The sequence below is a fragment of the Terrapene carolina genome, unplaced genomic scaffold, assembly GCF_002925995.2.
Source record: "Terrapene carolina triunguis isolate 2854851 unplaced genomic scaffold, T_m_triunguis-2.0 Scaffold68, whole genome shotgun sequence".
NCBI lineage: Eukaryota > Metazoa > Chordata > Testudines > Emydidae > Terrapene > Terrapene triunguis.
The window spans coordinates 80,477,945-80,493,902 of record NW_020664419.1 but is presented as its reverse complement, the minus strand read 5'-3'; the positions used below and the strand labels follow the sequence as shown (position 1 = coordinate 80,493,902).

Below are 15,958 nucleotides of genomic sequence, written 5' to 3'. Positions count from 1 at the left end.
AATGTAAAAACTAAAATCTTTGAAATGTCACTTGTCTAAATATTTCTGTTATGTGCCTATCCCACACGAGAAGCCTGTCACTGGTTTTGAGCTACCTTAGAGTGCTATCGGTTGGAAACTCAACTGAGCATTAGTGCTCACTCACAAAACATGCCCACTTCTTAATCATGAGTTGAAAAGCCCACCTGTACATGAGGAAAGTCCAGCTCTGAACACTTCGATACTAATTTCAAAACTAGAAACTCAGCTGCAGGATATATCTAGCAGATTTGAAGCCAGTGCAGGGTTCATATTTTAATACATGATGGTAACAAGTTTTGTTTGAGCAGATAAAGTATTTTTCAAAGATGCTTTCCCACAAATGTTACTATTGCTCAGTTCCAGGGGCTAGAATTGAATGTCACCTTGGGTAAGTGATAGTGTGCACAGCTATAGGGAGTTTAAGTATTTAATGTGATGTCCAGACTAGAGGAGTCCTCATTACCCTATTGTGTACCATTTCAAGTTGGGGGACAGGTGAAGTAGCTTCCTTCTGTTCTCTGTGTTCAGGACTACTTCTCCCCCTCCCCTACCACTCAGAGTTGGCAGTACCTTGCTCCTTTCTCTGGTCACATTGTAAAGTTAAATGTGGTAGTTACAAGTACTGGATGCAGCTGCTATCTGCTGTGCTTAAGTGGAACATGCTGGTAAGAACAGAGATAACAGCAGAGTTATTTATCCTTAACCCACAGAATACTTAAAGGACTTGCACAGCTTTTTATGGTAGATTTCATGTGCTTAACATACCTGAAAGATCAGGGCACAGACTTTTAATCATATCTTTCATAAAATAGGGAGGAACACTGAACATCAGTGTGCTTTCAAGCATATTTAATTAGAAAAATGCAATGTCTTAATACATTAAACTGTATATTCATATGTTCCATATTTTACTCATGCAGAGCAAGTTGGCCTGTTACATTCTCTACATGAAAGGAGAGCAAACAGCTTGATGGTTTTACATAAAATCCTAGGTGACTGATAGGATCTGTGCAGACTTTAAAATTAATTACAAATAAATACATTATGTAAAAAAATAGAGATACTGAGTTTAGTCAGGCTACTGCATCAGGAGTGACAAACTTAGCTCTCTACCCTATGTTAATGTTGGAAAGAAATTCAGAGCACTGAATATCTCAGCAAGTAGAGTCCTCTGGGCTTTCAGTACTGCACAATCAGGTTTATGCATCAAATATATACATGACCATACAGCTGTTTCTAAGTATGTTTCATTCCACCATTGCTAAGTCTTTTAGTGCATGGCTCCTTGGTTTCTTGGCCTTGTAGCCAGGGCGCAGGAATTCTATTTTTCTCTTCCTTGCTTCTATTTTATTCTTGTGTTTCTTCAGCTTCTTCCTGGCAGCAATGTCAGGGTTTGCTACAGTCTAATAAAAAGCAGAAATTAATTTTTGCTTTTCAAGAATATGGTGATGTTTAAACCTGACATTGTCCCTTTTAATTAAAAAAATCTCTGATCAAGCACCTCTGAAGTAATGTGCCCTACCTTTAACATTGTTTTACTACTGTTTTCTACTGAAAGGGCAATCAGAGTTGAGAATAAAGTCTTACCTGCAGGGCTCTCTGTTTTTTCCTGATAGCCCTCTTCTGACTAGCCTGTTTCTGCACAGAAGCAAAGGCAAGTGAAAAAGTCTCCAGCCCAACTAATTTCTTGAGCAGTTCTATGATTTCCTGGGATAGGTTCTTCAGTGTTGGATCTAGTAAAATAAAGAGATGACTTTAAGTCCTCAGTCAATCTACTTTGAGGACTCTGCTTGTATATTACTAATTTCTTTTCCATTTGCATGAAAACACAAACTCTTAAAAGCAAAGATGTGGCTCTGGTGCTTATTTTCCAATGGCCTAACCTGCATGTAACATTGGAACACCCCCAGACAGCATGTTTCCTGTAGAAATGAATTGCACACATGCACATTAACACCTTCCTGAACACTGCTTAAACAGGAGTTGCACTAATGTCTTTTCATGGCCATTATCAGTGGGCCACAATGGACAGTACTCATTCAGGAGTGTCATGGGAGGGAGGGAGAAACAGCTAACAAGAGCATAAACAAGGAATATTTCATACACTTCAAGATGTGTACTCCTCCCCCCTCTACCTGCCTCCAGATCTTAGCACTTCATACTTGTAATAAGCTTGCTTATTCCCAACTCACCATCTTAGCACTTTGTATGCCATGCCTCTTGGTCACCTTCTTTGTCTGATTCTATCACCCTTCCTCCATCACATGTTCTCACCTTCAAAGGCCTGCAGCACTGCCCATGTCTCTTAGAGCATCACTGCCCTCCCCATCTAAATCACCTCTGCACCACCACTGAGGCACTAGCCATATATGCTGACTATATTTTAATTAGCTGCCACTCCCTGAATGAAGGCAGCTGGGTCTGAGGAGACAATGTGAATGACAGGGTGTTTGGATTGGGGCTGTCTGTATGGACAGCACAAACCAGAACAGACCCAACTCCATTTCCTTAGTGGGGTTTGGCAGTTACCTTGTTCTGCATAGGTGCTACTCAGCTCTCTGTGCAGAGGGGTGATGATTGTTGGAAGGTATGGCTTGATCCTGTCTTTCCCAAGATCCACTGCTACAGCTCCAAGGAACTTAAAGATGCAAGTTCTCTAAAAGTACAGACATGCCAGAAATATATGAGAGAGAGAGAGACTGGAAGGGGAAAAAAACGTACAGCAGTGATTCTCAAACTCCCCCCCCTCCCCCCCACGGACCACCTGAAAATTGTTGAGGGTCTCAGCCGACCACTTAATCTTTCCAAATGTTGTTTGTACCGTTAGTTAACTATTGTAAAGCACTATATATAAAAAACCTTAATAATAAACATTTTTTGTTCTACAAGTAAAAGCATCCAGCTCATATTTTGATATCAGTAGTCTTACCTTTCTAATGCAATGGATGTGCCCTCTCCCCCCTGCTGAGGCAGCCCCCAGAGCTGGGGCAGGGAAGGAGGGGGTCTCTACCCTGCCACAGAGCTGAGGCTGGGAAGGAGGGGTAGTCTCTCTCCTGGAGCTGGGGAAAAGCCGCCACTGCAGCCCTGCACATCCCAAATTCCCCCCACCCCCTCTTCTCACTCTACTGCCCCTCCCATGTACCCCTTATTCCTCCCAAGACCACTACCTTACCGTAGCATCTTCTCCACGGTCCAGGCACCTAATTAGTAGAGCCACGCAGGTGGGTGGCCCTTCATTCTCTTGTGTGCGACCGCCCAGGTGCGCACTTTAGAGGGAACTACCGGCGGACCACCTGAATGGAGCTTGTGGGCCATGGACCACAGTTTGAGAACCTCTGCCCTACTGAACTGTCACCATGAGCTGTGTGACAGCAGACCAGTGGGGAAGGTAACGCTTGTGACCCTTGCTAAGAGAGAGAGGGTGTGTTCTGGTGCTTCATGGGAGTGGGGAATGCATGTGAGAGAGGAGGGAAGAGCCTAGTGCCCCAGGCGGAAAGAGGAAGATAGCACTTTCCCCTATATGCCCGTCTGGACACTGAGCATTGCTTCCAGCATAAAGAACAAACATTTGTGGAGCATCCTGACTGGCCAATTCACTCAAAGTTAAAAAACACTAATATAGAGAAGGTGGAGGCCTGAGAGTGAAAGGAGCAGGAAGCAGAGGGGAGGGAAGGCAGGGCTGAGAAACAGGCTGAGACTCTCTACAGCAGCAATCTCCATCTCTCACTAATCAGAAACTTTTATTCCTCCTTAGCCTAGCACCAACCTCCACCTCTAGCACCTGCCTCCCAGCAGGCACCCCAAGCTAGTTCCTGAGGGGCTAAAGGACAGCATGTGTAGGCTTTCCCACTGTGCAGCTCCCAATGCTGTCAAAGGGAAGGAGGGACAACACAGTTCTTACCTTCACAGGGTTTTTAGGGGAATATGCTGCTTCTCGCTTTGCCATCAGAGAGAGTCTTTTCATCACCCACAACACTGTGGCTGGACTGCTTTTCTCTTCTGCTTCGCCTTCCTTCTCTTCCTGAGCAGATGCTGCCTTTTCACCTTCGTCTTCAGAAGCATCCTCCTGCCCTCCCATTTCATGATCTTTGGTCTCCTCCCCCTCCTCTGAATCCGGGACCAGAAGGTAGAGAACTCTGGCCACAAACAACAAGTTCTTTATAACCTTCAACAGCATAAAGAAAAACCAATTAAGCTGCCAGTACGGATCCTGGGGCATGAAGGAGGCAGGTGAGAGGTTTTAAACAGGTCAGGATTATCAAACCCAAGGGAGTGCAATTCACGAAGACCGCCGCACACGGCAAAGCAAGTTTTGCACGTAGAATACGGACACCCCCCTTTGGGCCCAATCCAAAGACCATGGAAGCCAATGGAAAATTCCCATGGACTTCAGTGGGTTTTGGGATCAGACCCTTTGAGAGGAAAATGTATTAAGGCCATATAGTTCAGAATTATGCCATAGCACAGCCCAGAGAGTTAACTCCAGCACCGTTACCGAGGCTGCCCCGGCAGCTGGTGGGGATGCTATAGTCATGCCCACATCCTTCCCCTGGAGAGGGCTAGCATCCATAGCAGGCTCTATGTCTAGCCAGGGCCTGCAGTAGGAGTGCTCCTTGTGGCCTGCCCAACCTGGAACAGAATCTGGCTCGCACTGGGTGGATCTAAGCCAATTCCAACTGACATCAGAACTCCAGCTCAGCCATATAACCCGAGCTGAGTGCAGAAGGATCGGTTCACAGCAAGCAGTCAGGCTTCGATTCTCCACACTCTGAGCTGCACTTGCAAGGGCGGGAGTGAGGTGAGCTGGCTGCAGGGAAGCTAGTTGTGGCTCCATGATTCAGAGTTACCCAGCTCACCATGTGAGGGCTGCACAGGACAGCCATGGGAGCGCTCAGGAACATTCTGCTGATGAAGGATCTGGTATTGCGGAGCCCCACTCCCTGGTAGACCCTCCTCTGCCTCTCACACTAGATGTGACAGGGCAGCTCAGGTAGGTAGTGGCAGCGCTACAGCCAGCAGATTTACATCAACAGAAAGTTCCTCCGCACAGACAGGATTTTCCACTAAGCCATTTGCATAAGCACTGATCTCAGCTAACCAGAGAACCTGATTCTCTGGTGATATTTTATCTTCACCTCAACATTCACCATTTCTATGGCACTTGCCACATGTTCCACTTTCTAGCCAAGAGCACTCGCTCTCTCTGTAGGGATAGTGGATTATCCCATAGTTTGGTCTATACCCCCAGCAGTTCGAAACCTACTCAGACTCATACCTGCTCTCCCAGAGACTGATCCAGGAACTTGGACTGCAGCTGGTGGCAGAACGCTAAAGCAAGTTCCTTCATCTGTGGAGAGAAAAGGGAGTTGGAATTCTTTACACAACAGGGAACATGCAGGATGATGTAGCCCAAGGGGTTATTTTTCCGTCCTACAGAGACAGTTCCCAAAGGCTAAAGGGAGGCCCAAACACTTAGATGGGGCTAGAATTCTTGCTTAGAGATACTGATCTTCATAGGAGCCATGGGGAGCCTTTTTGCTGATGAGGGTGAGACCCAAGGGAGGCAGTCTGCAATCCTATGGGAGAAGCCTGCCAACAATCAGCACAGAGCAGTGGAGGGCATCCGAATATTAAAAACAAATGGAGAGACCAGCAACTAATGCTACTTTGCATTGCGACAACCACAAACCCCAGCAAGGCAACAGACACTGGCATGGGGGGAACTAGCAGGAACATCCTTACCTTTTTGTCCAGCTCATCTGTGAAGAACCTGGTCGCTGCTGGCTCCAACGTGGTCTTTTTCTTCTTGCCTGCCTTGCTCTCATTCCATTTGCTAACAAGTTCCTCTGGCTTGTGAGAAGCAAACAACAAGCCAAATATCTGAGCAGCAGTCAGCCACACCCAGCTGTGCGGGTACCACAAGTGGGACTGAACGTGACCTTCAGGGGAAAGAAAAAGCTTTTCAACCAACATAACCCTTTCCATACGAGAGGGGAAAGTACCCAGGCACCTCAGCAAGGTTATACAGTTATGGGGACTGGAGCCATCACTATTCATTCTACAGTCAGGAGGAGAGTACTGTAAACTGCTGATTTGTTTTGAGTTTGACTGCAGGCTTCTGGGCCACCAGCAATTCCAATCCAGCCCAGGTTGGCAGGGAACAAAAGCTGTGGCCATCTGAGAGCCCCCCTCCCTGCATAAAAACAACACTCCAGTAGGCTACAGCAATGCTCCCATACATGATAGCCTACATTAGTCTAAGTGCTATGGTTTGGAACACTGGTGTTGAGTATTTTTTTAAACAAGGGGCTGTTCAGTGACTTCTCCTGTGAGCTGTGTTGAAGGTCTCAGTCCGGTTCTCAGGGGACAGGTACCCACGTTCTAAAACCCATCACCACTGGCAACCTTATAGACAAGCTCAGCAAAGAAGCCAGTGATTGCCCCAGTAAGCAGAGTGAGTTGCCCTCTCTTCCCTAGAGCTTGTATCTCCAGCTACACATTGAGGGACAACAGCGGCGCAGCATGGGGAAGTTTGTATCACCTCTGCCCATGCTGCATCTGTTCCAGGGATGAATTCAGGACTTCCAGTCCTGTCAATCTGACACCTGCTGGGATTTTTTAAAAAGACACTTGGGAAGCCTGCTGTTCTTTAAAAACACAATCAATCAGGTGCAAGCCCTTTCCAGACAGCAAGAGAAGCAATTTAAAAAAATACAACCCACCAACACCGCACACCCAAATGAGTTAGCTTAACATGTGAGTGCATCACTTATAGCCAATCAATAAAATGGTTTTGAGATGGACCTTCCAAACAAGCACCCCGTTTAAGAGCTGCTTTGCCACGTGTCACCTGTTCACTGGCTGCTATTTACGATCACACAGAGAAAACCATTTTTCTCAGAGAACTGAAAGCTGTAATCTAAGGGGATTTAATTAAAGCTAAACAGGCACCAGTTTGCAGCCTTTGGGTTACCCAAAATAGTTCCCAGCAACTAGAACAGAGAGGGAGATCGTTTTCACTGATGGTCTAACCTTTTCTATTAGCATCTGTTCTTTCACTAGTAACTGCCTTATATTATAGATGCCTCTTCAAAGTGCAAATCTTCCTGCACAGATCTTTGTCTCTTTGCATTAGGGCAACCACAACGACACAAATTACCAATAATCTTAGTTCTAACACAGTAGAAAATACTATTCATACTTACGCCAGATATTGCTCAAAATCTCATTATGTTTGGTTAACAGAATAATGTTGCATTCCTTGATTAATTTTGTTATCAGAGTAAGAAAACTGAACAACAATCTATCTGCTGCCTTTTCTTCAGTCTCTTCTGTTATCTAAAAAGAACCATAAAATCAACAAAGAGACAGTTAGAATGGCTGGCTAGAATTGTACAGAAGGGCTTATTTTGTATGTTTAATATCTAACTGATGGCTGAAATCTTCCACATCGACCCCTATGACTGCTTTATATTTACTATATGAATTTAGTGTAAGGGAAATAGTCCATTAAAACTGTTTCACAAGGATTCATAGTTTCCAAAGGAAGAGTGCCATGTCACTTGTCTCTGTATATATGTACATGCAGGCATTTGTACACAAACACACTATATCATTTATAACTAGTACTTAAATCTTCTCATGAACTAGGTTTGACTTTATCAATAGTAGCTGTGAAGCACCGTGTTACTGTTAGAGTGACACGGTGTAAACTGCATAGTATTAAACTGCTTCCTGCTTTTGATCAGCTCGATTGTAGTCAGCCTGTTTATCCACAGGATCATTAGGGATGTACATGTAGTGATTACAGTGTCAGCAACCGTGTCAGAATGATGCCAGTTGCAGCTATAGTCGTCTCACATCACCTGTGCCTTCCTTGAGCTCTTCTATCTTGTTCAGCCTTTTGGCATTCCTTATTAAATACATGGCAGCTTCTTTATGACCAGCGATTCATATCACAGAGTGCTCACCAACTGATCAGAATCAGTGGAAGCCATGTAATCTGAAGCCAAAATATGTGCACTGAACTGACTTTCATCAAATAAACCAGTGACTGAATTACAGGAAGGGAATTGTATTGAATACTTTAATATTTTCTATAGGTTAAACTAAGAATCATAGTGATGTATTTCTGACCTTTCATATCCATGTAAACCTATGGGTTTCTCGGTTACAAGGACACCATCAACTTGATACTTAGTCTGTTTTTAAATAAATGGATCCCAAGAAGTGTCAGATGCGACATCAGCCCCCTGGCCATTGTTGTGGTTTTACAATCACCATTTTGTTTAAAGAAGTGTTTCTTCTCTCCTACTGCTGTGGGAAAGCCTCATCCACGCAGGGAGAGCTGACATGTTACACATCAAGTGCTCTCAAATGCACAAAGTCAACAAAGTGAAAAAAGAGAAGGTCAGATGCTTTCTCTCTTATCTCTTTCGGTTCCAGTCATCTTACTACCATTATTTTATAGTCCCCAAGAGCATGCTGGGCACCTCACAGCAGACCTGTCCCTGTCCTGATGAGCTAACAATAGGAATTTCAGATGTGACAATGAGCAAGGGTGACAAAAGTTGGAGAGAGACTGGGGCAAGAAGATCATTTGGTCACTCAGCATAGGTATGCGTACATTTTGGTGGTTCTATTAGATTCTCACACACACACATGCAGACCAACCCCCATGTAGACTGTGACATGTCGCATGAGAAGGTTTTCATTTACAGACACAGTGTGATTTTTAAGTTGACGGTGTCCCTTTAAGAACTTATGTATTGGGCACATGACTCATCAGTCATCCTGGTCAAGTAACAGGCCCAAAGAGTTTAATCTTTCCCGCTTTTATTCTTGCCCGCATTCTCCTTTTCTTTCCCCCGTCTCACTTATTTATTGCAATTTCCCCAGCTAAACCAGTCTCTTTCCCAAAGTTTCATCCCTGGACTAATGACTTACACCTTCAAATTTCAGAGGTTCAATTTCTTTTTCGATCAGTGGGAAAACGGCTCCAAGTTGTCTTTCAAACGCCACTCCCTCGGCTTCGACGAACAAACCACAGGCCTGGGCGGCTAGCCGCTTGTGTGAGCTCTGCCAACAGAGAGGAGGACAGAGCAATCATTATTTCTTGATCTAATATGAAGAACCCATCACTCTGTAATACAACTCAGTGAATAAGGCACTACATTTTCAGACGTCACTAGTGGTTTTGGGTGCCTCTGTTCTGCGTACCCAAACTGGGACAATTTTAAAAGAAATTTATTTCCAGAGTGTGTGGTACCAATCCAAACTCTGAAAATCAGGCCTCTTTAGGCCTAAGATTGGGAGCCTAAGACGCACGGTATCCCTAGTCGTGTGAGAAAACGTAGGCTCACATCATAAAGCTGAACTTTCAAGAATGCTAATTTTTAGCAAGTTTCCAAAACTACAGGGTTTTGAAGCACCACACAAAGTTGCTCATAGTTTCAGACCATTTTTTTGGTTAGCATATTGTAGATGATAGAGTTCAAATGGAGACACACTTTGCCTATTCAAAAAGTCAACAGAACCACTCAAATCAGGACTGGACCCAAAAGGTCTTAAATCTGCTAGATCCCAGTAATGGAGAGGATGGACTAAGCAGCAGATGAACAAAAATAGCACCATCAGCCAGTTACTAAGCTCAAGTTCAAAGGGATTTTGCTCAAATTTCACCACCAAAACATTTAGCTTTGGGCAAACACTGAACAAGGAGAATTGTTCAACCCAAATGGTGAACTTTCAGAAAACCATAAGCATGTAAAACAAGGCAGGCTCTAATGGCAATTGTTTTATAACCTTAGCTACAGCAGCCACTTTTGCTGGACCTATTCAAGAATGAATCTACATAGCTTCTTCCTCTCCTTGCAAGGGAGGACTGTGCAGGACAGTGGAGTTTTAAGAAGCTGCGACTCTAGGACTGGTATGCTCCACAATCGCATCCCTGCACCACCACACAAGTTTAACTAAACACACCACCTACCCGCCGAGATTAAACATTTATAACCCCCTGATTTGCTCCAATTCCATTCTCCCAATGAAAAGAATTGGGGTGCACTGAAACGAACAATACCTTCTCGCTGTTAAACCACGTGGTGACTAGTGAGAACATCAGATCTCGGTTTGCAGAGTTTACTTTAATGAGCAGAGATTTGTTTGCCATGGCTGCCATTTTCTTGCACTTGGCAGAGTCGTCATTTACCATCATCATACAGAGAGGGACAAAGAACAGCCCGCAGTATTGATGAAGTAATCCCTGAAAGGAAACAAATCAATCAATCACCTGGCAATCTCCAGAAGGCTTTCCGCATTTAAAAAAAAAAAAAAAAAAAAAGAGGTTTTATTTTACCCCACACGCAAACAGGAGGATTCCCGAGACCCAACTCTGGGCCCAAACAGAGGAAGCCAGACAGAGGACGGGGTGATCCAGTTGTTGTGAGGTGCTTGGACATTGTTGGAATGGGAGCAATCTACATACAATAGATCAGTGGTGCCCAAACTGTGGTCCTAGAGGGGTGCAGAGGAACATTCGGGGGAGGGGGCAGGCACGGCGGGGCCCAGGCCAACCCTCATGGGGAGTGGGGGGGGAGCACCACCCAGCCCCACTCTGCCCCCAGATCAGTTCTGACTCCAGCCGCAGCTTCACTCCACCCCGTCCTGTCCCCAGCCCAGCTCTGCCCTCATTCCTTCTCTGCCCCCAGGCTAGCTCCGCCTTCAGCCCCAGCTCCTCCCCCATCCCTAGTTCTGCCCCCAGCTCCGCCTTCAGCCCAAGTTCCTTTGCTGAGCCAACTGTGCAGTAATGGAAGGGGGGTGTGGACAGATTCCATTACTGGTAAAATGGGGCGTGTTAGGAAAAGCTTGGGCACCACTGCGATAGACGGAAATTCACATCTCATTATGCATGATGGTCTCTTTCTTCCCATTCCCCCTCCTGCCCATCTGCATAAATGTTTGCTCTGTACAGACCTGAGACCAGTTCTTTAGACCTCGTCATGAGTCCCCCCCACTAAAAGCACAATCTCTCCCCAGAAAAGCCAAGACACAAGTCTGGAGATTGTTGGCCAAATCAGTTTAGAGATGGGAAGTCCAAAAAAAGTTAAGAAAATCTAAAGAACAGGGAAATTATTGAAACAACCTAGCTTTAAAATTCCAATGCTGACTTTTTTCCTAACATTTCTGGAAAACGTTCCCCAAAGTCGAAGGGAAAAGGAAGCTCACAGAAGGCTACTTCCACCTTAACTATGGAACAGCTACTGCTACTCCATTATACAGTGACTGCATCTGAATGCACTCCCCAATCCTGCGGTGTTTCATTTCTGCTCTTTTAGCATTTCTCACTAACTCAAACGTCTCCAAGTTGGTTTAAACAGGTTCTAGCGCATGCAGCAACACCATTTTGCTTGTAAAATAAGCAAATCTGACATGGAACCATTGAAAGACAATCCGCGTGAAACTCCAGTCTGTCATTTCAACTGTCACTTTTTAGAGCAGAACACTAATGCTCTGAGAACTGTGCCATACGTTTGAGATAGGAGAGGATGTGAACAGCCAAGTGCATCCAGTTCTAATAAATCTGCAAATCAAGTTACTGGATATAACGGAAAAGCACTGATTATTTGATGATTGAAACTAAGACATGTTACCTGAGGGAACATTTCAAAGAGGTAAGCAATCATCTCCAACGCAGACTCTCTTCCAGTCTCATAGTCATAACTGAAAGAAAATAATTAACAAGATGGAGTGGGTTAGTATCTTCCAAAATTGCAAGAAATTCAGAAAACTGCAAACATTTTGGGTTTCTCCAAATATATGCACCGAGGATCTTAGAACAAACAGATCTTTATAATCAATGCCTGTTCCGTAGTGGAGACAAACAATGTGCTCAACTTACTTAACAGAAGACTAACACATTTGAACTGTGATAACTAAGAGCCAGCCTTACTCACCTACAGAAGTACCTTTCTCCTCTGGCACCCCACAGACACTACTGGAGGAGTAAGATACTTCTGAGTGGGGTAGGGTAGCAGGATTCAGCCCTCCATGTTATGGGTTCTATTGGCAGAATTCACAGTACACAAGAGGACCCACTGATGAATGCAGTGTCAATGGAGACTGCATGCACATCCTGGCCCAAAGGACCACTACCCAAGTGGAAAGATGAATGGAATCTTACAAAAAATAAAGTAGTTGGGGTTAGAACGACTTATGTTACCTACCCATGCAAGGGAGGGAGGGGGGACAAAGACCTCCCTTGCACCCCAGTGCAGGCTATCTGGGACTTGGGTCTTGGCATTAGGAGTAAGCAACCATGGTGACCACTTACTCCACCTCCCAGAGCACATGTACAGGGACAGGAATGGGCAGTCTGTTGGCTCTACCCCCCCCCCAACGCCACTGAGTCAGCATGGCGGGTATTGGAATATGCAACTGGCACCGTGAGTAAATTATATGGGGATATTTGCAGAATGCACCAGAATGTGTTGTAACTGCTCTAGGCAGATGCTGCTGACGCAAACTAAAAGGTACCTAAGTCTGTGTTAACATAATCCGGTGAAGAGAGCTACGTTACCACGGTCCACAAGGGGCAGTTAGCACACAACACTCTGGTGTGCTCTGTAATTCACTGTCACAGTGCGGATGACAGTGGTGTGTACACAAGTCGGCAGCGCAGCTGACTAACCATTAACAAGAAACAGTTAAAGCCATATTTTGGTTATATAACAGCAACAGGCAAAAACAGTACAGAAATTAAGAAAAGATGGATAGGTGCAGTATCTATTTGCCATAAATGTTCTTTCATTTGCTTCTAACAAAGTGAACATTTTACTTTTACAGCTAGGAAAATGTGGTGCAGACTCTGCATACCCTTATTCTCATGAGCAGCGCCACTGGGATCAATGGAACACTTGCACGAGAAAGGATTTAGAACACTGCTCTTTTTGAAAAGCCACACACACACACAAGGATTACAAACTCACTTGAGCTGAGCAAATATGAACTCCAAATTGGGTTTCAGCTTGTCACCAAGGGGATAGTCGAGAATGTATTTCAGGTAAATCTGAAAAAATAGAGAAGGAAGAATTACCAGAAACAATGGGATCAGCTTGTGAAAATGTAATGGTGAGAGCAAAGCTTTTTGCAACAAACTATGAACAAGACACACACCTCCCTTTCATGTGTACGTAAAGCCTCATCTTGCAAAGGGCCAAGCTGTCTCAACGTCCATTGACTTGGATGGGAGTTACAGGCACTCAGCACCTTACAAATTTAGCCCCTTAAAAACTTAAGTCAACATAGCTAAGGCCCTCAGTGGTGTGAAAAATCCATACCTCTGAACGTGTTGCTATGCCAACCTAACCCCCCCGTAGATGCAGTAAGTCACTGGAAGAATGCTTCAGTCAACCTAGGTACTGTCGCTCTGGGAGGTGGAGTTCCTAGAGCAATGGAACCCCTTCCACTGCTGTAGGATGTGTCTACATTGTGGGGTTATAATGGCATAGCTACGCTGCTATGGTCCCCACAGTGTAGACAAGCCTTTAGTCTTGGCAATGACTATGTAGCTAGCACTTATGAATTTATGATGTCTCTGTTTAAAATGACAGGCTCAACAAACCTCAAAATAAGTTCTCTAAATATTAAACTAAAGCTCATTTTAATATGGTCCCTAATGCTAAAATCATCAGCTGCTTCCATTATAAATCTGCCCCATTTATAGTAACAGACTCAGAAGGGACCATTGTGAACATCTAGTCTCACCACCTTCACAACACAGGCCTTAGAATTTCCCACAGTAATTCCTATATCAGCTAGAGCAGAGCTTGTAGAAACTCATCCAGTCTTGATGTAAAGACATCCTGCAGCAGGCAAATATAGGATAATCTGCCCCCTCCACCATTAAGTCTCCTCTTGATCTCTAATAGTTCAAGATCAGTTTAAGTGCTGAGCAGGATGTTTAAGATCTCTTACAACTTTTTTTGTTAGCAATATCTGTTTATAACTCTAGATAGTCTTGCTATTGCTATAAACGTTGAGTCCCTTTTTGAATCTCTTATTTCTCAGCCTTGATGACTTCATGTGGCAGAGAGTTCCACAGTCTCATTACATGTTGTATGAAAAGTATTTCCCTTTGAATTTCCCACATTTAATTTTGCTGCATGCCCCCCTTTTCTAGTTGTATGAGATAAGGAGAGCAGAAGCTTCCAACCTACCTTCTCTAAGCCATTCATTATTTTATATACTTATCCCCTCTTATTCATCTCCTTTCTACGGTAAAGAAGCCCAATCTCTCAGTTATTCTTGTTTCCCTTCTCTGAACTCCCTCTCACATTTAGGATATTTACTATCTGATAAGGAACAGCATTACAGCCCTGACTCAGCTAAACGCCCAATTATGTGCTTAACCTGAAGCACAAGAACAGTCCCAGGACGTTATTTCTAACATGCTTAAAGACCATACATCCTTCAATGCTTTGCTGAATTAGGACCTGAGTTACAGAGGGAGGAAGGGATAAATATCTTAAAGTGCAAGGTGAATCCTACTTCCTCTCAGAGATCAAACTGGTTGGCTCTCTGCAGTATCTGGAAGGGTTCCCAAGTTGTGTTTGGAAAAGGAAGGGGTAGTATTTAAGAGGTAGAATTGGATGGCAATCATTATCAGGGGAACATGGTTCCAGAATGTGGGGCTGAAAATAGAATTTAAAAAACACCATCCTCTGCACATGAACCCTTTTGAAATCACTGGAGCATCAAGAAGACACAGCAAAGAAATTTGCCACCTGGGATGATGTGGGTTTGCCCTACTTTATTTGGCTCTCAAGAAATGAAAATGTTTTCTTAAGAAATAATTTGCAGCCAGGCTGACCACTTGGATATTTTTATTTATTTTCTGTAATGTGATGTGTCTGATGCCTACTGCGACCTTTACAACACCACCCATATAAACTTAGCATTAGTTTAAGGCATCCTTTTTTAACAGTAAAGGTAATTAACCTTTGGAACTATGTTCATAGGATCCTCTTCACTTGAATCTTACATCTTCCTCTGAAGCATCTGGTACTGACCACTATCTGAGACAAGATACTGGACTAGATGGACTTGAGGTCTGATCCAGTCCGGCAACTCCTAAGACATGAGGCCAGTTTTGGGTTGAATGCTAGAAGCTGGGCTGTTAAACATGCTTATCATCGTTAATAAAAGATTCTGTTAACAGGGTTTTATTAAAATAGAGCACAGAGCTTAAGGAAAGAAACCACCTTCTACTAACCTGCCTGCACTGGACTCGCACTGGCTCACTCTGGCCTGTGATGGCAAACTTGGCAACCTTCTGCATGACGGCATCGATTTCAGGAACAATCAGCTTTCTGGATAAAATAGCCTTAAAAAAACAAGTAAAAGTACAACCCGAGTCATTCTCATTCTGCTTGCACATTGTCAGATACAACAGCACCACAAAACGAACTTTGGTGTTACTTTAACATCCGCCTTTGAATGTCTTTATTGGTAGAGTAACTCCTTTTAAAGGAGGTGGCCTGCAAAGTCATGTCTGCTTTTGCTGGAGGACCTGCAGTATGTTCATGGTGAGCTCTCACAGCTCAGTTGAAGGGGCGGGAATTGACAAGTCTTTAACTCAGGCATCATTTATCCAAAATGTTCATTAGTCTTTGAAGTTAAATGTGGTAACAAAAAAACTCCAAGAAACAGTTTTAAACTCCAGATTGCTCTACTTTTACTCTAAGAACTCCTGTGATCTCATCATTTCACTAGTTCTCTGGTCATTGTAGATTGGTGTAACCTAGAAAGAACCTGAACTTCTAATGTTAAGGTCAAGCAGAAAAGCTTCATGGCCTTCTTTATAGCAAGGACACCTTTAACAGACATTCTGTAATATTTCACCTGATTTGTAGTAACAGGTAGAAAATATAAGCACTTTCAT

The 15,958-nt window shown here is 44.0% G+C and overlaps 1 protein-coding gene across 1 annotated transcript in view; it reads right to left on the bottom strand.

The window, feature by feature from the left end:
* Window positions 1-82: 82 nt before the first annotated feature.
* UTP20 (UTP20 small subunit processome component) overlaps window positions 83-15,958 on the bottom strand; it is an 80,498-nt gene continuing 64,622 nt past the window's right edge. The window contains exons 51-62 of the mRNA XM_026648865.2: window positions 15,290-15,400; window positions 13,005-13,084; window positions 11,670-11,739; window positions 10,100-10,282; window positions 8,968-9,099; window positions 7,227-7,359; window positions 5,764-5,960; window positions 5,297-5,368; window positions 3,923-4,186; window positions 2,551-2,677; window positions 1,609-1,754; window positions 83-1,424 (exon numbers count right to left, since the gene is read on the bottom strand). Of these exons, the coding sequence (XP_026504650.1) occupies window positions 1,269-1,424; window positions 1,609-1,754; window positions 2,551-2,677; window positions 3,923-4,186; window positions 5,297-5,368; window positions 5,764-5,960; window positions 7,227-7,359; window positions 8,968-9,099; window positions 10,100-10,282; window positions 11,670-11,739; window positions 13,005-13,084; window positions 15,290-15,400 (1,671 nt within the window). The 3' untranslated portion in view covers window positions 83-1,268. The remainder of the gene's footprint in view (window positions 1,425-1,608; window positions 1,755-2,550; window positions 2,678-3,922; window positions 4,187-5,296; window positions 5,369-5,763; window positions 5,961-7,226; window positions 7,360-8,967; window positions 9,100-10,099; window positions 10,283-11,669; window positions 11,740-13,004; window positions 13,085-15,289; window positions 15,401-15,958) is intronic.